This window comes from Cyprinus carpio, chromosome A8 (genome assembly GCF_018340385.1).
Source record: "Cyprinus carpio isolate SPL01 chromosome A8, ASM1834038v1, whole genome shotgun sequence".
In the NCBI taxonomy this organism is placed as follows: Eukaryota; Metazoa; Chordata; class Actinopteri; order Cypriniformes; family Cyprinidae; genus Cyprinus; species Cyprinus carpio.
In genome coordinates this window covers 22,953,212-22,968,522 of record NC_056579.1, presented here as the reverse complement: position 1 = coordinate 22,968,522, position 15,311 = coordinate 22,953,212, and the positions used below count along the sequence as shown (strand labels likewise).

Here is a 15,311-nt window from a genome sequence, read left to right as displayed (position 1 = left end):
CTCCATAAGGCAGCGTGTGCAGTCCATAATTATTCAACATAATGATTAACAATATTTTCTCTCAGATTGAACAAAACGTAGGGAAATCTTTGTATGCAGATGACGGGGCTTTGTGGATTAGAGGCCACAATATATCATATGTCAATAAGAAAATGCAAGCTGCAATTGATGAAGTGGAAAAGTGGACCAATAAATGGGTATTTAAATTATCTGTAGAAAAAACACAGGTTATTTGTTTTTCAAGAATGCACAAAATCTCACCCCTTTCTTTGAATCTATGTGGGCATCAACTGGAGCAAGTAAACACTGTTAGGTTTCTTGGGGTTTGGTTTGATGAAAAATTAACATGGAAAGTTCATCTGAATAAAATTAAGGACAAATGTAAAAAGGTCATCAACATGTTTCGGTGTTTACCAGGACAGGATTGGGGAGCAAGTAGAGCATCTCTATAAAACATATATTGGGCTCTCATGAGATCTGTTCTTGACTGTGGATGTATAGCTTACATGTCAGCAGCAGAATCAAACCTCAAGATATTAAAAGTATTGCAAGCTCAAGCCCTGAGACTCTGTAGTGGGGCATTCAAATCATCTCCGGTATCATCAGTGCAGGTGGAAATGGGAGAAATGCCATTAAGAATTAGAAGAGTAAAATTAATGATGGCATACTGCGTCAATCTCCGAGGACAAAATGAAAAACATCCTGTCAAAAGCATATTAAAAGAATGCTGGGAACACAATGAAACCAATTTTACAAGTTTTGGGTGGACAGGTGATGCTAAAGCAAGAAATATAGGATTACATCAATTACAGTACAGTAATACAGTATCAATTTCCTCTATTCCCCTTGCCAACTGTTCTCCTTCGATTACAGCAGCAACTGGAAGACAATTCTAATCAACTTCTGATATGGTATATAGTCCAGAAGTATTTTGAGAAACATCTCCCACAGTCAGTGGTCAATCAACAAGAAACAGTTAAACATGTATTACTTCAACGTGTAAAATACAACAATGAGAGATTTCGCCTCATTCAGTCAACACCATGACTCTTCTTTGTCAGGTTTATTGGGGAAATCAGCTAACAAGATATATGATGATATTATTAAGGTAATAAAAGATTGTGAATTAAGTAAGATAATATAGAATAGGCTATAAATAATGTTTTTGTATTTACTTTTAGTTTATAATTGTTTGTTTTTTATGTGTTTTGGTTTATATAGCTCTCCCCTCTCTCTCCTCATCATATACATTGAATAAATCTTGATCCACACAGACATTAAAACACCAAAGAAGAGGAAGAAGAAATGGCGAATCTGCGGCGGATCGTTTGTCAGATCGTTTCTTTTACTGTCTATGATTTAAGCGCAGCGCAAGAAGTCACCAGCTAACACGGAAACCAGTTAAACCGCAACCCCGGAAGACTGTCGAATATCGATATGTCCATAATTCATCTCTCTTCCTGACCACACCAGTTTCATTTCACTCCGGTAAGAACAGTTTGACACTAATATATAACATGCATCTGAAATAAAGAGGAAAGTGTGAAAATAATAGTAACAGTAGGTGTATTAGCAAGCGTGCTACCAGAACAAAAGCAGTTTCGTACTAAAATCGATTTGTATTTTCAGTGTGTGGCTTGTTTGTATTATTATAATAGTAATACTTTCTAATACTTTTAATCGTTCGTACAGTATTTTTTTTTTTTTGTCTTTTTCCATTTGAAAGGCACAGTAGTTGCAGTTGCCTCCTGTTAAAGTCTCTGGTGAATATTATTAATAGCACAGTCACTGTTATTAACGTTTCATCACACTTATATGATTTCCATAAACTCCTCCACTTGATCCTGGTTTGCATCCTGTGCACTCGCTGTTCTCTGCGATATTTGTTTAGTCACGATGTCAATAAAAAGTGCAGGTCGAGTGAATTAACCAACAGCAGCTTTTAATGGCACACCCAGAAAACAAAGTTCTTTGAGGAAATAATAAAAAAAAAATGTTTGGGGTTTACCATTTTAAAGCCTTAAATATTAAATAACAGCCAGGGATTTTTTTTTTAATTAATTTATTTTTTTATTAATGAAACGGCATGTGTTTTTCTTTATTATATTTTATACATCTTTTTATTTTAATTATATATACGTATGGAGCTCCTACTCAAGGATGAAAAAACACCTCAACTTTATTCAGAGCCTCAAACTGAGCAAAAATAGTTGCTAATTATTATATGAGTTGTTAATAATTATATGGCCATAAAAGGAAGATGAAAATGAAACTCTTGTAATGTTAATCAATGAGATCTTTATAACAGTACGGCAGACTACGTACATAAAAAATGCATATTAATATCGGTTCTCACTCTGTATTTCCCAATAATGTGTCTTAGGAAGGTGATATTTAAATAGTTAGTTTTATGATGGAGGCTAAACATACAATGCAGTGCGATACAGTTAAGTTTGAGAGATAAAACAATAAACATTCCTCAAAAGACTGATGGATCATATTTAATACTCAAAAAATATAATAAAGATGAATGGATAATCAAGTAAATATACGTTGCTTCAATCAATATTGTCAAATATACATGATATATGTTACAATATAAAAGTTGATATTATGTTTACTCTATAAAATTCAGTAAAGATTTAACAGCAAAAAGACGTGAACTGCGACCTGAAGGTGGACTTTTTTTTTTTTTTTTTTTTACAGTTGTGCAAAAATGCTTTTTACTTCCTTAAAAAGTATAAACTATCAATCAGACGAGAGAAGGCATGTAGTAGATTGTGTACAACAGGTTTTACAGCAAAGTTTTGATCATGGATAACTAGTTATAATAATTCTAAAGAATAACTACAAGATTATTTGCTTAAACAAATAAAAAGTGTGTTGATGCAGAATTGAGGCGCACATTTACAGTGAAATGACTTCTGAACAGTTTGATTATATTGAAGTATATTAGTCTCTCACCAGACGTGTTTTAGTAAGTAGCTGATTTGATCTATTCAGAAAGTCTCTGAAACAAAATTATGCTTGTCTTTGAAATATGCATGAAAACAATACTGCGTTATGAGCAGTTTTACTGCTGCTACATCATGACGTGATTAGAATCTCTGACAGAAAGGCTTCGTGTGAGGCTGACAGAGACGCTGACAGAGAGATGTGCTGGTTTCCTTAATGCAGAACTTGCATTTCCCAGGTATATTCTCCATCTGTAAATGTTAAAAAAGCCATGGAAATATTTCCATTTTTCTGTCAGAAGTGCATGAGCTTTTGCTTTAGCGATTCTCCGGTAAACTCCACAGACTTCGTTTAGAACGACAGACAGACCTCTTGAAATAGGAGCGCAATAACTCTGACTAAAGTATACATTTTGCTGAAATATTTGTAGTTGGACAATAAATGTGAAACGTAGAATTTTAAACCTACAATTTATTTTAATTTTTAGTTTAGTAACTTTATTGTAGATTGCAATGTTACAATAATACAATTTAATGTGATTTTAACTCTTTTTTTGCACATAATATATGCCTACATGCTTACAGTCACTTTATTTGTTTAATCCAAATACAAAATACCGGGATATATAGGCTACTGTATACCGCAAATCAGCCAAAAAATACAGAGATATGAATTTTTGCACATATCACCCAGCCCTATACAGAAGTGTACTGGAGTCTTAATTAAAGTCACCTGGAGTTTCTTTCTTTTTTAAATGGCATATATATATACAGTACAGGTCAAAAGTTTAGAAACATTACTATTTTTAATGTTTTTGAAAGAAGTTTCTTCTGTTCATCAAGCCTGCATTTATTTGATAAAAAATACAGGAAAAAAATGTAATATTGTGATATATTATTACAATTTAAAATAATTGATCTTCAATTTATTATACATTAAATTATCATTTATTTCTGTGATGCAAAGCTGAATTTTTAGGATCATTATCACATGATCCTTTAGAAATGTATGTTTGTATTTATTTTTGTATTTGTTAATTGTTATGGTTGTAAACAGTTCTGCTGATTTTTTTGGATACTTTGATGAATAAAAAAAAAAAAAAAAAAAGAAGCTATGTTTTTAAAATATAAATATTTTGTAATAACAATATACACTACTGGTCAGTAATTTGGGGTCAGTAATTCTTTTCTTTCTTTTTTTAAATAAAATCAATACTTTTATTCAGCAAGGATTTGTGTTAAATTGATAAAAAGTGATAGTAAAGAAAATATATTATTAGAATATATATATATATATATATATATATATATATATATATATATATATATATATATATATATATATATATATATATATATATATATATATATTCTAATAATATATTTTCTTTACTATCACTTTTATATGCAGTTCTTTTGAACCTTTTATTCATCAAATACAGGTCCTTCTCAAAAAATTTGCATATTGTGAAAAAGTTCATTATTTTCCACAATGTAATGATAAAAATTTAACTTTCATATATTTTAGATTCATTGCACACCAACTGAAATATTTCAGGTCTTTTATTGTTTTAATACTGATGATTTTGGCATACAGCTCATGAAAAACCCAAATTCCTATCTCAAAAAATTAGCATATCATGAAAAGGTTCTCTAAACGAGCTATTAACCTAATCATCTGAATCAACTAATTAACTCTAAACACCTGCAAAAGATTCCTGAGGCTTTTAAAAACTCCCAGCCTGGTTCATTACTCAAAACCGCAATCATGGGTAAGACTGCCGACCTGACTGCTGTCCAGAAGGCCATCATTGACACCCTCAAGCGAGAGGGTAAGACACAGAAAGAAATTTCTGAACGAATAGGCTGTTCCCAGAGTGCTGTATCAAAGGCACCTCAGTGGGAAGTATGTGGGAAGGAAAAAGTGTGGCAAAAAACGCTGCACAACGAGAAGAGGTGACCAGACCCTGAGGAAGATTGTGGAGAAGGACCGATTCCAGACCTTGGGGGACCTGCTGAGTAGAAACATCCAGAGCCACCGTGCACAGGCGTGTGCTTTTGAACCAGAAACAGTGGCAGAAGCGCCTGACCTGGGCTACAGAGAAGCAGCACTGGACTGTTGCTCAGTGGTCCAAAGTACTTTTTTCGGATGAAAGCAAATTTTGCATGTCATTCGGAAATCAAGGTGCCAGAGTCTGGAGGAAGACTGGGGAGAAGGAAATGCCCAAATGCCTGAAGTCCAGTGTCAAGCACCCACAGTCAGTGATGGTGTGGGGTGCCATGTCAGCTTCTGGTGTTGGTCCACTGTGTTTTTATCAAGGGCAGGGTCAATGCAGCTAGCTATCAGGAGATTTTGGAGCACTTCATGCTTCCATCTGCTGAAAAGCTTTATGGAGATGAAGATTTAGTTTTTCAGCACGACCTGGCACCTGCTCACAGTGCCAAAACCACTGGTAAATGGGTTACTGACCATGGTATTACTGTGCTCAATTGGCCTGCCAACTCTCCTGACCTGAACCCCATAGAGAATCTGTGGGATATTGTGAAGAGAAAGTTGAGAGACGCAAGACCCAACACTCTGGATGAGCTTAAGGCCGCTATCGAAGCATCCTGGGCCTCCATAACACCTCAGCAGTGCCACAGGCTGATTGCCTCCATGCCACGCCGCATTGAAGCAGTCATTTCTGCAAAAGGATTCCCGACCAAGTATTGAGTGCATAACTGAACATAATTATTTGAAGGTTGACTTTTTTTGTATTAAAAACACTTTTCTTTTATTGGTCGGATGAAATATGCTAATTTTTTGAGATCGGAATTTTTGGGTTTTCATGAGCTGTATGCCAAAATCATCAGTATTAAAACAATAAAAGACCTGAAATATTTCAGTTGGTGTGCAATGAATCTAAAATATATGAAAGTTTAATTTTTATCATTACATTATGGAAAATAATGAACTTTTTCACAATATGCTAATTTTTTGAGAAGGACCTGTATATTAGACAGCAGAACTGTTTCCAACACTCATAATAAATCAGAATATTAGAATGATTTCTAAATGATCATGTGTATAGACTGGATGTTACATGTGACACTGAAGGCTGGGGTAATGATGCTGAAAAATTCAGCTTTGCATCACAGGAATAAATTATTTTTTTAAAGTATATTCAAATAGAAAACTATTATTTTAAGTTGTAATAATATTTAAAAATATTACTGTTTTTTCTGTATTTTTGATCAAACAAATGCAGGCTTGATGAGCAGAAGAGACTTCTTTCAAAAACATTAAAAATAGTAATGTTTCCAAACTTTTGACCTGTACTGTGTATATATAATATAAAAAAACAACAACTAAAAAGCAAAAATTAACTAAACCGTTATGGTAAACAGTAAAACTGTTTATCCCCACTCCACTCGCTGATGGTACTCAAAAAAAAAAAAAAAAAAAAAAATTCCAAGGTTGGCAGGTCTGTAATAGGCAGGTATGTTATAGTCCCCCAAAATGCAGTCTAGATCAGTTTGATGGCTAAAAATGCCTCATGCATTTGGTTTTGTGACACAGATGTCTGTTCTCCTCACTTATTTATTTTTCTTTTTTTTACATTTTTGCATTTTTTGCTGTTATTTCCTTTGTTATGCGGTTATAAATGTCTACGCTATATAAAGTTTATGCTTTCTTTCACAGAAACCCATTTTTAAGGTGTTTGTGGGACTGTGACCGAGCATGATGGGTACCCTCGGAAACGTTCGACGTGGCGGTCGCCCCCCGTCTTTGCTGATGGCGGCTCTCATCACCTGCGTCCTCCTGCTTTGCTTCAACTACTGGGTCTCAAACTCAAGAAACAGCGAGCTGCAGGTTTGACACTCTGTGTTTAGATGTAGTCTGTGGAAAGTGGTGGTGTGTGGGGCTGTTAACTGTAATTTGCTTTGTGTTGTTCTCCAGAGCAGGATATTGGAGCTGGAGGGCCACATGAGGGAGCTGGCTGCAGACAGAGACCGAGAGCAGCACAGCAAGCTAATGGCCATGGAGGACACACGCAGACAGAACGAGCAGATGGAGTTGCTGGAGGAAACACACCAGAGACAGCAGGAGAACACTCTCATCACCTGGAAACATGAAAGAGTATGAAAACACTCATCTTACACTCACTTGTGCGGTTTTTGGTCATGATTTAAGAAACTAATTGTATTACAATATATTCAATAGTCAAAAGTTTGGATTAAGTATGATTCTTTAATGTTTTTGACAGAAGTCTCCCACGCTCACCATGACTGTGTGTGTGTGTGTGTGTATATGTGTATATATATATATATATATATATATATATATATATATATATATATATATATATATATATATATATGTGTATATATATATATATATATATATATATATATATATCTATATATATACTGCCTCAGAAGTTTGTAAATGATTGATATTTTTTTTTTATAGAAGTCTCTTATGCTCATCAAGGCTGCATTTATTTGATCAAAAATACAGAAAAAAAAGCGTAATCTTGCAAAATGTTATTACAATATAAAATAGTGGTTTCTATTTTAATATCCTTTAAAATGTAATTTATTTCTGTGATGCAAAGCTGAATTTCCATCAGAAATTATTAAAGTGTAAAGTGTCTCATGATCCTTCAGAAATCATTCTAATATGCTGATTTATTATTAGAATTATCAGTTTTGGAAACAGTTGTGCTGCCAAATAATTTTTTTTGGAAACTGCAAAACTTTTTTCAAGATTCTTTGATGAATAAAAAGTTAAAAAGAACAGCATTTATTCAAAATATTTATTTTAATATTTATTAAAATATTTCTACATGAGCATAACTAGAAAAAATGTATATATTCATTATAAAAACGTGGTTATGAGATTTATTAATTTTTTTACTTATTTGTTGTTATTTACATTACTTTTTCAGTTCTGGAAATCACTTATAATTTGTGGCTTATTGCAACAATTGCAAAGCCACTCCTCCTGTATCTAATGAACCAAATTAAAGCACTTCACAGTGAAAGAATTTTAGAGACAAAATCATCTAGCCTTTTATGTTAATATTATTGCAAAATATATGCCAAAATTTGCCATTAACAGATCCTTCATTGTACAAACTGGGACGCTAGATGGTGATATAGGGTTATGTAACAGTAATGTAACATGAGCATCACTAGGTATTGATGGCAAAAATTGCTGTCTAGTTAGGCGCGTACATTCTAATGTCCAAAATGCTCTCTACATAGGCAGCTCTACATGCTATCTATATAGGCATGTATTCTATGATTCCCAAAAATGCTGTTTTTAGTTATCTCACAAGGTTTTGATACCCAAAAAACTGTATACCAGTGGTTCACAACCCCCATGGTACATGACAATATTCGAAGGTTCCCTAGCCTCTAGTGGTTTTTATTGTATATATTCGAAGGTTCCCTAGCCTCTAGTCTAAGACTTGCTAAGATAATATAATTAAAATGATAAAAAAAAATATATATAGCAAAAAGCTTGTCATATCAAGTAAAAGGTATAGAAAACACACTTTCATAATGAGACTACATTATACAGTATATTCAGGTTTTCTAAGACTTGCTTTTTCAAAGAAAAAAAAAAGAAATAATAAATATCTTGATTTTTAGTTTCTTATTTTAGTGCTTGTTTTGTCTTATTGTAAGTCACCTTGAGGCCCCCTTGGAAGTTTGCTGAGGCCGCCTAATGGGCCCCGACCCCCTGAGAACCTCTACTATATGGGCAGATATTCTGTTGCGTTAGTTTGCTAGAGAAATTAAGTCTAGAGAAGAGCAATTTGATAAATATTAGACTATATACTCATTATATTACTTTACCTGTTAGTGAGTCTTAATTATTTAATGTATATTTAAATAAATCTGTTATGAAACAAGTATGACAGCCATGTGTAAATGATTATATTTCACCAACAAATAGAAAATTTATCATTTAGAAATTAATTTAAAAACTGCATTATGTGAAATGTACTTGTTTGCATACCATTTTTTTAATTTTAGTGTTGATTATTATATAAAGATAAGTAGTAATTGAATTTATGTTTGGGCTCTGTTGTTATTTGTAACTAGGGTTGCAAAGGGACGGAAACTTTCCATGGCAACTTTTCTGGGGAATTTTGGAAATATTCCAAATTTTAAATTTACCAGAAATTTACGGGAATTTTTTGGAAATTTGGGGAAACTTATAAAACTATCATATACAAACATATATATATATATATATATATATAAATATATATAAATATATATATATATATATAAACATTTTGTTTGATCATAGGCTCATATGCATGCAAACTAATACAAATTTTTAAAATTACATTTGGATTTTTTGGGGGAAATCTGTGATGCTTTTTTTTTTACAGGATTTATTGATGAATGATGAGTGAACAGTGTTTATTCAAAATAGAAATCTTTTCTAACAATATAAGTCTTTACTTTTTGATTAATTTAACACATCCTTGTTGAATAAAAGTATTAATTTATTTAAAAAAAATAATAATAATACTGACCCCAAATTTTTGAATGATACTGTATTGTTTAAAAAGGATTTCTATTTTAAATGAGCACTGTTCTTTTTTTATAATCTTTATTCATCAAATAATAATAATAATAATAATAATAAATAGTTTGAAAAAAATAAATAAATAAATAAAACGGCACAACTTTTTCTAAAATTTAAGATTATAAATCAGCATATATTAGAATGATTTCTGAAGAATCACAGAAAAACATATTTTAATATATATATATATATATATATATATATATATATATATATAGTGTTGGGGGTAATGCATTACAAGTAACGCGAGTTACGTATCAGATTACTTTTTTCAGTATACTAGTAAAGTAATATATACTTTGTATTCCCATTTTTTGACTGACAAGTCTTCTGTTCCCAATTGGGAGAAATCGGAAGTTCGGAGGTGTTGTGTGCGCTGTGTGAACATGATGTTACTGTAGTTGTAGACTAAATGTGAATGTGCATTAATTCATCCCACTCACAAATAAAAAAAAAAAAAAACAGATTTAGTATTCATCAAAATAATCAAAACAGTGAAATGCAAACTCAGAATATGACGATAATTAAATGCAATATTTAAATATATTAAATAACACAAAATGTATCTAATCCCATTTTATTAGTGTCTTTGCTGCTGACCTTAATGATCCAGTTCAACCATACTAATAATCAAAAATGACTTTAGATAAACTAACAATTGTGCTTCATTGTTTTTTTTTTTTTTTATTGCTGAAGAGTGTTGAACCTTCTTCTCCTGTGTTCTACTGTACAGATGGAATTTATTTCCTTCAGCCTGAGGTTTATTCATTACACTTTTTGGTGTGAAAGGGCTTTTACATTTGCTATATATAGAACTTCTTATATTAAAAACAATCAAGCCCTGCTATATTTAAAACACGTGAAAGTAACGCAAAAGTAATGCAACACATTACTTTCCATAAAAAGTAACTAAGTAACGTAATTTAGTTACTTTTTTAGGGATTAACGCAATATTGTAATCATTTTTTAAAAGTAACTTTCCCCAACACTTATATATATATATATATATATATATATATATAATATATATATATATATATATATATATATATATATATATATATATATATATCTGAAGAATCACAGAAAAACATATTTTAAAATATATATATATAAAACAAAATCATTATTTTAAATTTTAATACCATTATTAAAATTTTAAAATATTTTACATTTTATTAATACTGTGCAATATAACTCTTTTGTTCTGTATTTTTTATCAAATAAATTAAAGCTTGATGCTTATAGCACATCAAGCCTATAAGCTTGATGTGCAAAATATATGCAATGTTTAAAACATTAAAATAGTAATGTTTCCAAACTTTTGAGCAGTACTGTACTTATGTATGATAATAGAAAACTGGTTAGCAGAAAGAGCATCACAGCTTGAGCTAGTTTATACCTCATAAATTGTCAATTAAATAGTGCTTACTCGCTTAGATTTTTCATATCTTGATTTTACTGGCTAGCTAGCTACTGTATAAACACTTTTTGGTATTTACTAGTTAAACTTGAATCCCATAGATTTTAAATGTATTTAAAATATCAAAACTTGGATGTAGTCTTTGGGCTCAAATGCAGCAAGCGTGGCTTCAGAGAAACTGGAGGGGAGTGTGTGTGGGGGAGGGTCATTTTTAAGACTTCTGTTTTATTATCATCTCACCTACATGATTGTTCCAGTCTATATGATTTGTTCAGTCAGTGTATTTGTTTTTACAATGGTATAGCCTAATTTAGTTGCAGAGTATATTACACACAGCACAAGGACGTTTTAAACTAGTTTTTGTAATATTCATGTAATTTACATTAATACTTACCAAGATGGAAATTTTGATATTTTGTGTGCAGGATTCAAGAAATGATCTGTTCATGTTATGGTGGAAAGCACAGTGTATGTAGAGGGTGTGGCCTCAATAGCCCTGCAGTAAGCAGTGTGCTGTGTGCATGTGATTGAGTAATGTGTAGGGTAGAAATTTAACTGAAATTGCATTAAACCAGATTGTTTTAACCAAGATTATGCTGCAGGATTTTTCTCAACTACATTTAAGTCCCCAGTTCAAGCTATTTTGCAAATTTCCAGTTTATTCCCATTAATTCCCATATATTCCCGTTAATTCCCATGGAAAGTTTCCAGTTTCCAACCCTATTTGTAACCCTATAGCAATGTAAAAGGGCTCCCTACAGTTTAGAGAAGAATATGAGGTAATATTTGTTTAATATAAAAAAGCTATTTTATGTTTAGTTTTTTTCTCCTGCTGTACCAAAACCATGCCGAACCGTGACGTCAAAACCTTCATGTTTGTTTACCGTTACACCCCTACTGTCTATATAAGCAGGTCTGCTATTAAACACAAAATTGCTCTTTAGGAAGACATGTCGCTAGGTTTTGATGGGCAAAAATGTCATACTGGATGTGCTTGGTTCTGTTTTTGGTTCTAAAACTCTTTTCTCTGTCATAGGATAAACTGAAGCTCAATATTTCCTCCAGTATTAAAACAGTGCAAGACATGAAGAGTAAGTGTCTACCTCATATTTGTCCTATTATATGTGCTCTATGATGCATATCACCTTTTCTTCACATTACTGTTGATTTTCTGTTTCTAGACCGCATGAAGTCATTAATGGAGGATGTTAATAAAATGCAGAGCGAGCTGAAGTCCTGTCAAAGTAACATGGACACGCTTAAGAAATCCACCAGTGAAATGTAGGTTAATTCTGAATGCTCTAATCTACAATACAAAAGACATTATAGTCCTTGATCAGTATGATAATGGCTATGTGGGATGGGATTTTGCAGGACTCAGTGCAACAAACAAATTGAGGCCATGAAAGATGAATGCAATGCGAAAATTGCAGCTGCCAAACTGGAAAAGCAAAAGACATCTGAAAAAGTTGCTTCACAGGTATGGTTAATGGGGAAAAAGTGTCCTAAAATGGCTCCTTTATAGTGATTCTTATCTTTTTGGTGTCTCTTTACCCCTTTCCACTTACACAAACTCTGTCCTTAACAGGATGCTGGTGGTTCCATACAGAAAGTCTCTGTTTCAAAAGCCAAATCTGATGTTCCCGCTACAAACCATTCTGATAAAAATGTGACACAATCTCCAAAAGGCAAACCAGATGTGGATTCACAGTCTAAAAATGATGTTCGCGTCCAAACCAATAAGTTAGTTGTGAAAAAGGATGAGAAAGGTACGAGTTGCCTGTTGGTTTCAAGGTGGTTGATTACTGGCTCGTGTCCCTTATTCATTGAAAGTCAGATCACTCAGAAGAGTAATAGCAAGGCTCTTCTTAACAAACCAATGATATTAGCACGAGTACCACATGCATGTTATTAATCTTATCTTGAACGATTTATCCGTGCATATGTTTTCTTTCTTTTTTTTTTTTCTTTTTTTGACTTTGTAATGTTTAATCAAAATATCGTAACTCAGATCTTCTGGTGAAATGGCAGACTTCTCTCTAATAACGTAAGCCAGACTTTTCTAATCATTTGTCTGCTTAAACCCCATTCTTGCAAGCTTACGTTCATCTGCCTTTTTTCAGTGCAACCTCCGCACCTCAAAATCCATTTAGCATTCAGTGCTTAAAACATTCCATGTTTTCTGATAATCTGTTACACTTGGATGTGCAGTACAATACTAGGGGTGAACAGTTCAGATTGCTCATGGTTCGTTTCAGGGTTTTTGGGTCACGGTTCGGTTAAGGAGAAAAAGGACTTATGGTCAAATAAAAATAGAGAAAATTATAAATAATCTAACTAAATGTAACAGCACAAATAAGTACAATCGAGCAAAAATACAAATAAAATAAACTGTGTTTAGTATAGATAGTATGGATGCTATTATAGTTATAGTTATCACGCTTGGCTTGAACAGGGAGAAACAAAATTCTCCAGCAAAACCTTCAGCATGTTTTTTAACAACATTTGTCTGCTTCTCTAAGATGCTGTAATTTTAGAAGACTCACCCATCCCCACCTCCAAACTCACCAATAAGAATGAGACTCCTAAGAAACCAGCCAAAGAAGTTCCAGAAGCAGTGGTGGATGTTAAAGCACAGGCTTCAAAGGCCGCAGGTGGGGTAACAAAGAAAATTCAGCCATCAAAGCTAAACACCCACACATTACTAATTTTATCTGTCTTCATACAGATACTGTAATGGATGAAGCAGGGATTTTAGACCCAAAGGAAGATGACATGGTGATTGGAGACCCAAAGAAAGATGACAAGGTGATTGGAGACCCAAAGAAAGATGACATGGGGATTGGAGACCCAAAGGAAGATGACATGGGGATTGGAGACCCAAATGAGACATGGGGATTGGAGACCCAAGAAGATGACATGGGGATTGGAGACCCAAAGGAAGATGACATGGGGATTGGAGACCCAAATGAAGATGACATGGTGATTGGAGACCCAAAGAAAGATGACATGGGGATTGGAGACCCAATGAAAGATGACATGGTGATTGGAGACCCAAAGAAAGATGACATGGGGATTGGAGACCCAAAGAAAGATGACATGGGGATTGGAGACCCAAAAGAAGATGACATGGTGATTGGAGAACCAAAGAAGGATGACATGGGGATTGGAGACGAGAGAGAGGAAGATGCCAACATTGAGGACAGGAAAGAGGAAGACGCTGCAATTGGGAAGGAAGATGCCATTATGTATGACAATGAGGGCGAGATTGAAAAGCAGCTGTCCAAGATTAAAGGTGCTATTCAATATCACGCAGAATCTGAAATATTCATGATATAATTCTGATATAATATAATGATATATAATATATAATTATTTTCTGCATTTTTACAGATGAAAATCAAGGTGCTGGTCAAGAGCTAGAGGATGATGTGGCAAATTACATTGGTGATGATGAAAACCAACCAGAATCTGAGGATGAGTTGCAGGCAGAGCTTGCAGAGATGTAGTTCCTGATCACGTGATGTGTCTGTTGACAGCAACAATTCCTCCAACTACCTGATCATGTGTGATCTGAGGGTGAGTTTTAGTCAGGGTTTGCGGATGTGTAGTTCCCTTCGCAATGGGTGGAGAGGACACCTGGTGTAAAGAATGATTTGTTCTGGGTGAAAACTGCACTACTGTGTAATGAAGGATACGAGTCTCATCCATCTTACCAGGACAGGCATGGTGAAAACAATCTTTTTCTATTACTGGTTTTAGGTGCAACTTGAATGTAACTACTACTCTTATGACATTGAGCCTTTAAATTAATGCATCATGGTGAATTTTCCTTCTTAAAGGGGTCATAGGATACCCATTTTCCACAAGTTGATATGATTCTTTAGGGTTAAAGAAAAGTATATAACATTATTTGGTTAAAATTTCTCAATGGTAGTGTAAAAAACCTTTTATACCCTGTCAAAAACAGCTCTTTTCAGAGCACGCAGTTAGGCAGCATTTTCCTTTAAATGTAAATGAGCTCTGCTGACCCCACCCCTCTCTTCCGAGCTGCTCTCTGAGGGACTGTTTACTTTAGCCGCATTCATCTTGAAACTTGCTAATTAGCACATTATTAGGAAAGGCGATTTGCCTTACACTCACTTCTTCTGTAGGTGAAGCTGGATCACAAATGATTCACGCGACCATAGACGCATTTATGTAGATGGGGGATGCATTCTCTTCAAAAACAAACGTAATCCACTGTGTCTTCAGTGGCTCAGATGTCGGGAGTAAATGACAACTGCTATGTCCATTATTACATCTAACAACAGAACACCTCAGTCGCTTAGGAGTATTTGTT

At 33.5% G+C, this 15,311-nt stretch overlaps 1 protein-coding gene across 4 annotated transcripts; it reads left to right on the top strand.

Moving 5' to 3' along the window:
* Positions 1-1,337: 1,337 nt before the first annotated feature.
* On the top strand, positions 1,338-14,536 carry LOC109068073 (Golgi membrane protein 1-like). 4 transcript variants are annotated; one of them, XM_042762852.1, is made up of 11 exons: positions 1,338-1,488; positions 6,637-6,807; positions 6,895-7,074; positions 12,006-12,060; positions 12,151-12,250; positions 12,344-12,449; positions 12,558-12,657; positions 13,492-13,623; positions 13,698-13,834; positions 13,889-14,264; positions 14,363-14,536. In XM_042762852.1, the coding sequence occupies exons 2-11, from the start codon at positions 6,676-6,678 to the stop codon at positions 14,476-14,478; spliced, it is 1,434 nt and encodes a 477-aa protein (XP_042618786.1). In that variant the 5' UTR covers positions 1,338-1,488; positions 6,637-6,675; the 3' UTR covers positions 14,479-14,536. The 4 variants fall into 4 exon arrangements, with proteins under 4 accessions (XP_042618786.1, XP_042618784.1, XP_042618782.1 ...); XM_042762850.1 differs by having other exon boundaries at positions 12,558-12,738; positions 13,507-13,623; XM_042762848.1 differs by having other exon boundaries at positions 1,339-1,488; positions 12,558-12,738.
* The last annotated feature ends 775 nt before the right edge of the window (positions 14,537-15,311 follow it).

Bases quoted from the DNA above. Each gene is read 5' to 3' on its own strand.
- LOC109068073 (XM_042762848.1), top strand. From the start codon at position 6,676: ATGATGGGTACCCTCGGAAACGTTCGACGTGGCGGTCGCCCCCCGTCT. The intron at 6,808-6,894 runs GTTTGACACTCT...GTTGTTCTCCAG, and splicing joins CAAGAAACAGCGAGCTGCAG to AGCAGGATATTGGAGCTGGA. The intron at 12,251-12,343 runs GTAGGTTAATTC...GGGATTTTGCAG, and splicing joins AAGAAATCCACCAGTGAAAT to GACTCAGTGCAACAAACAAA.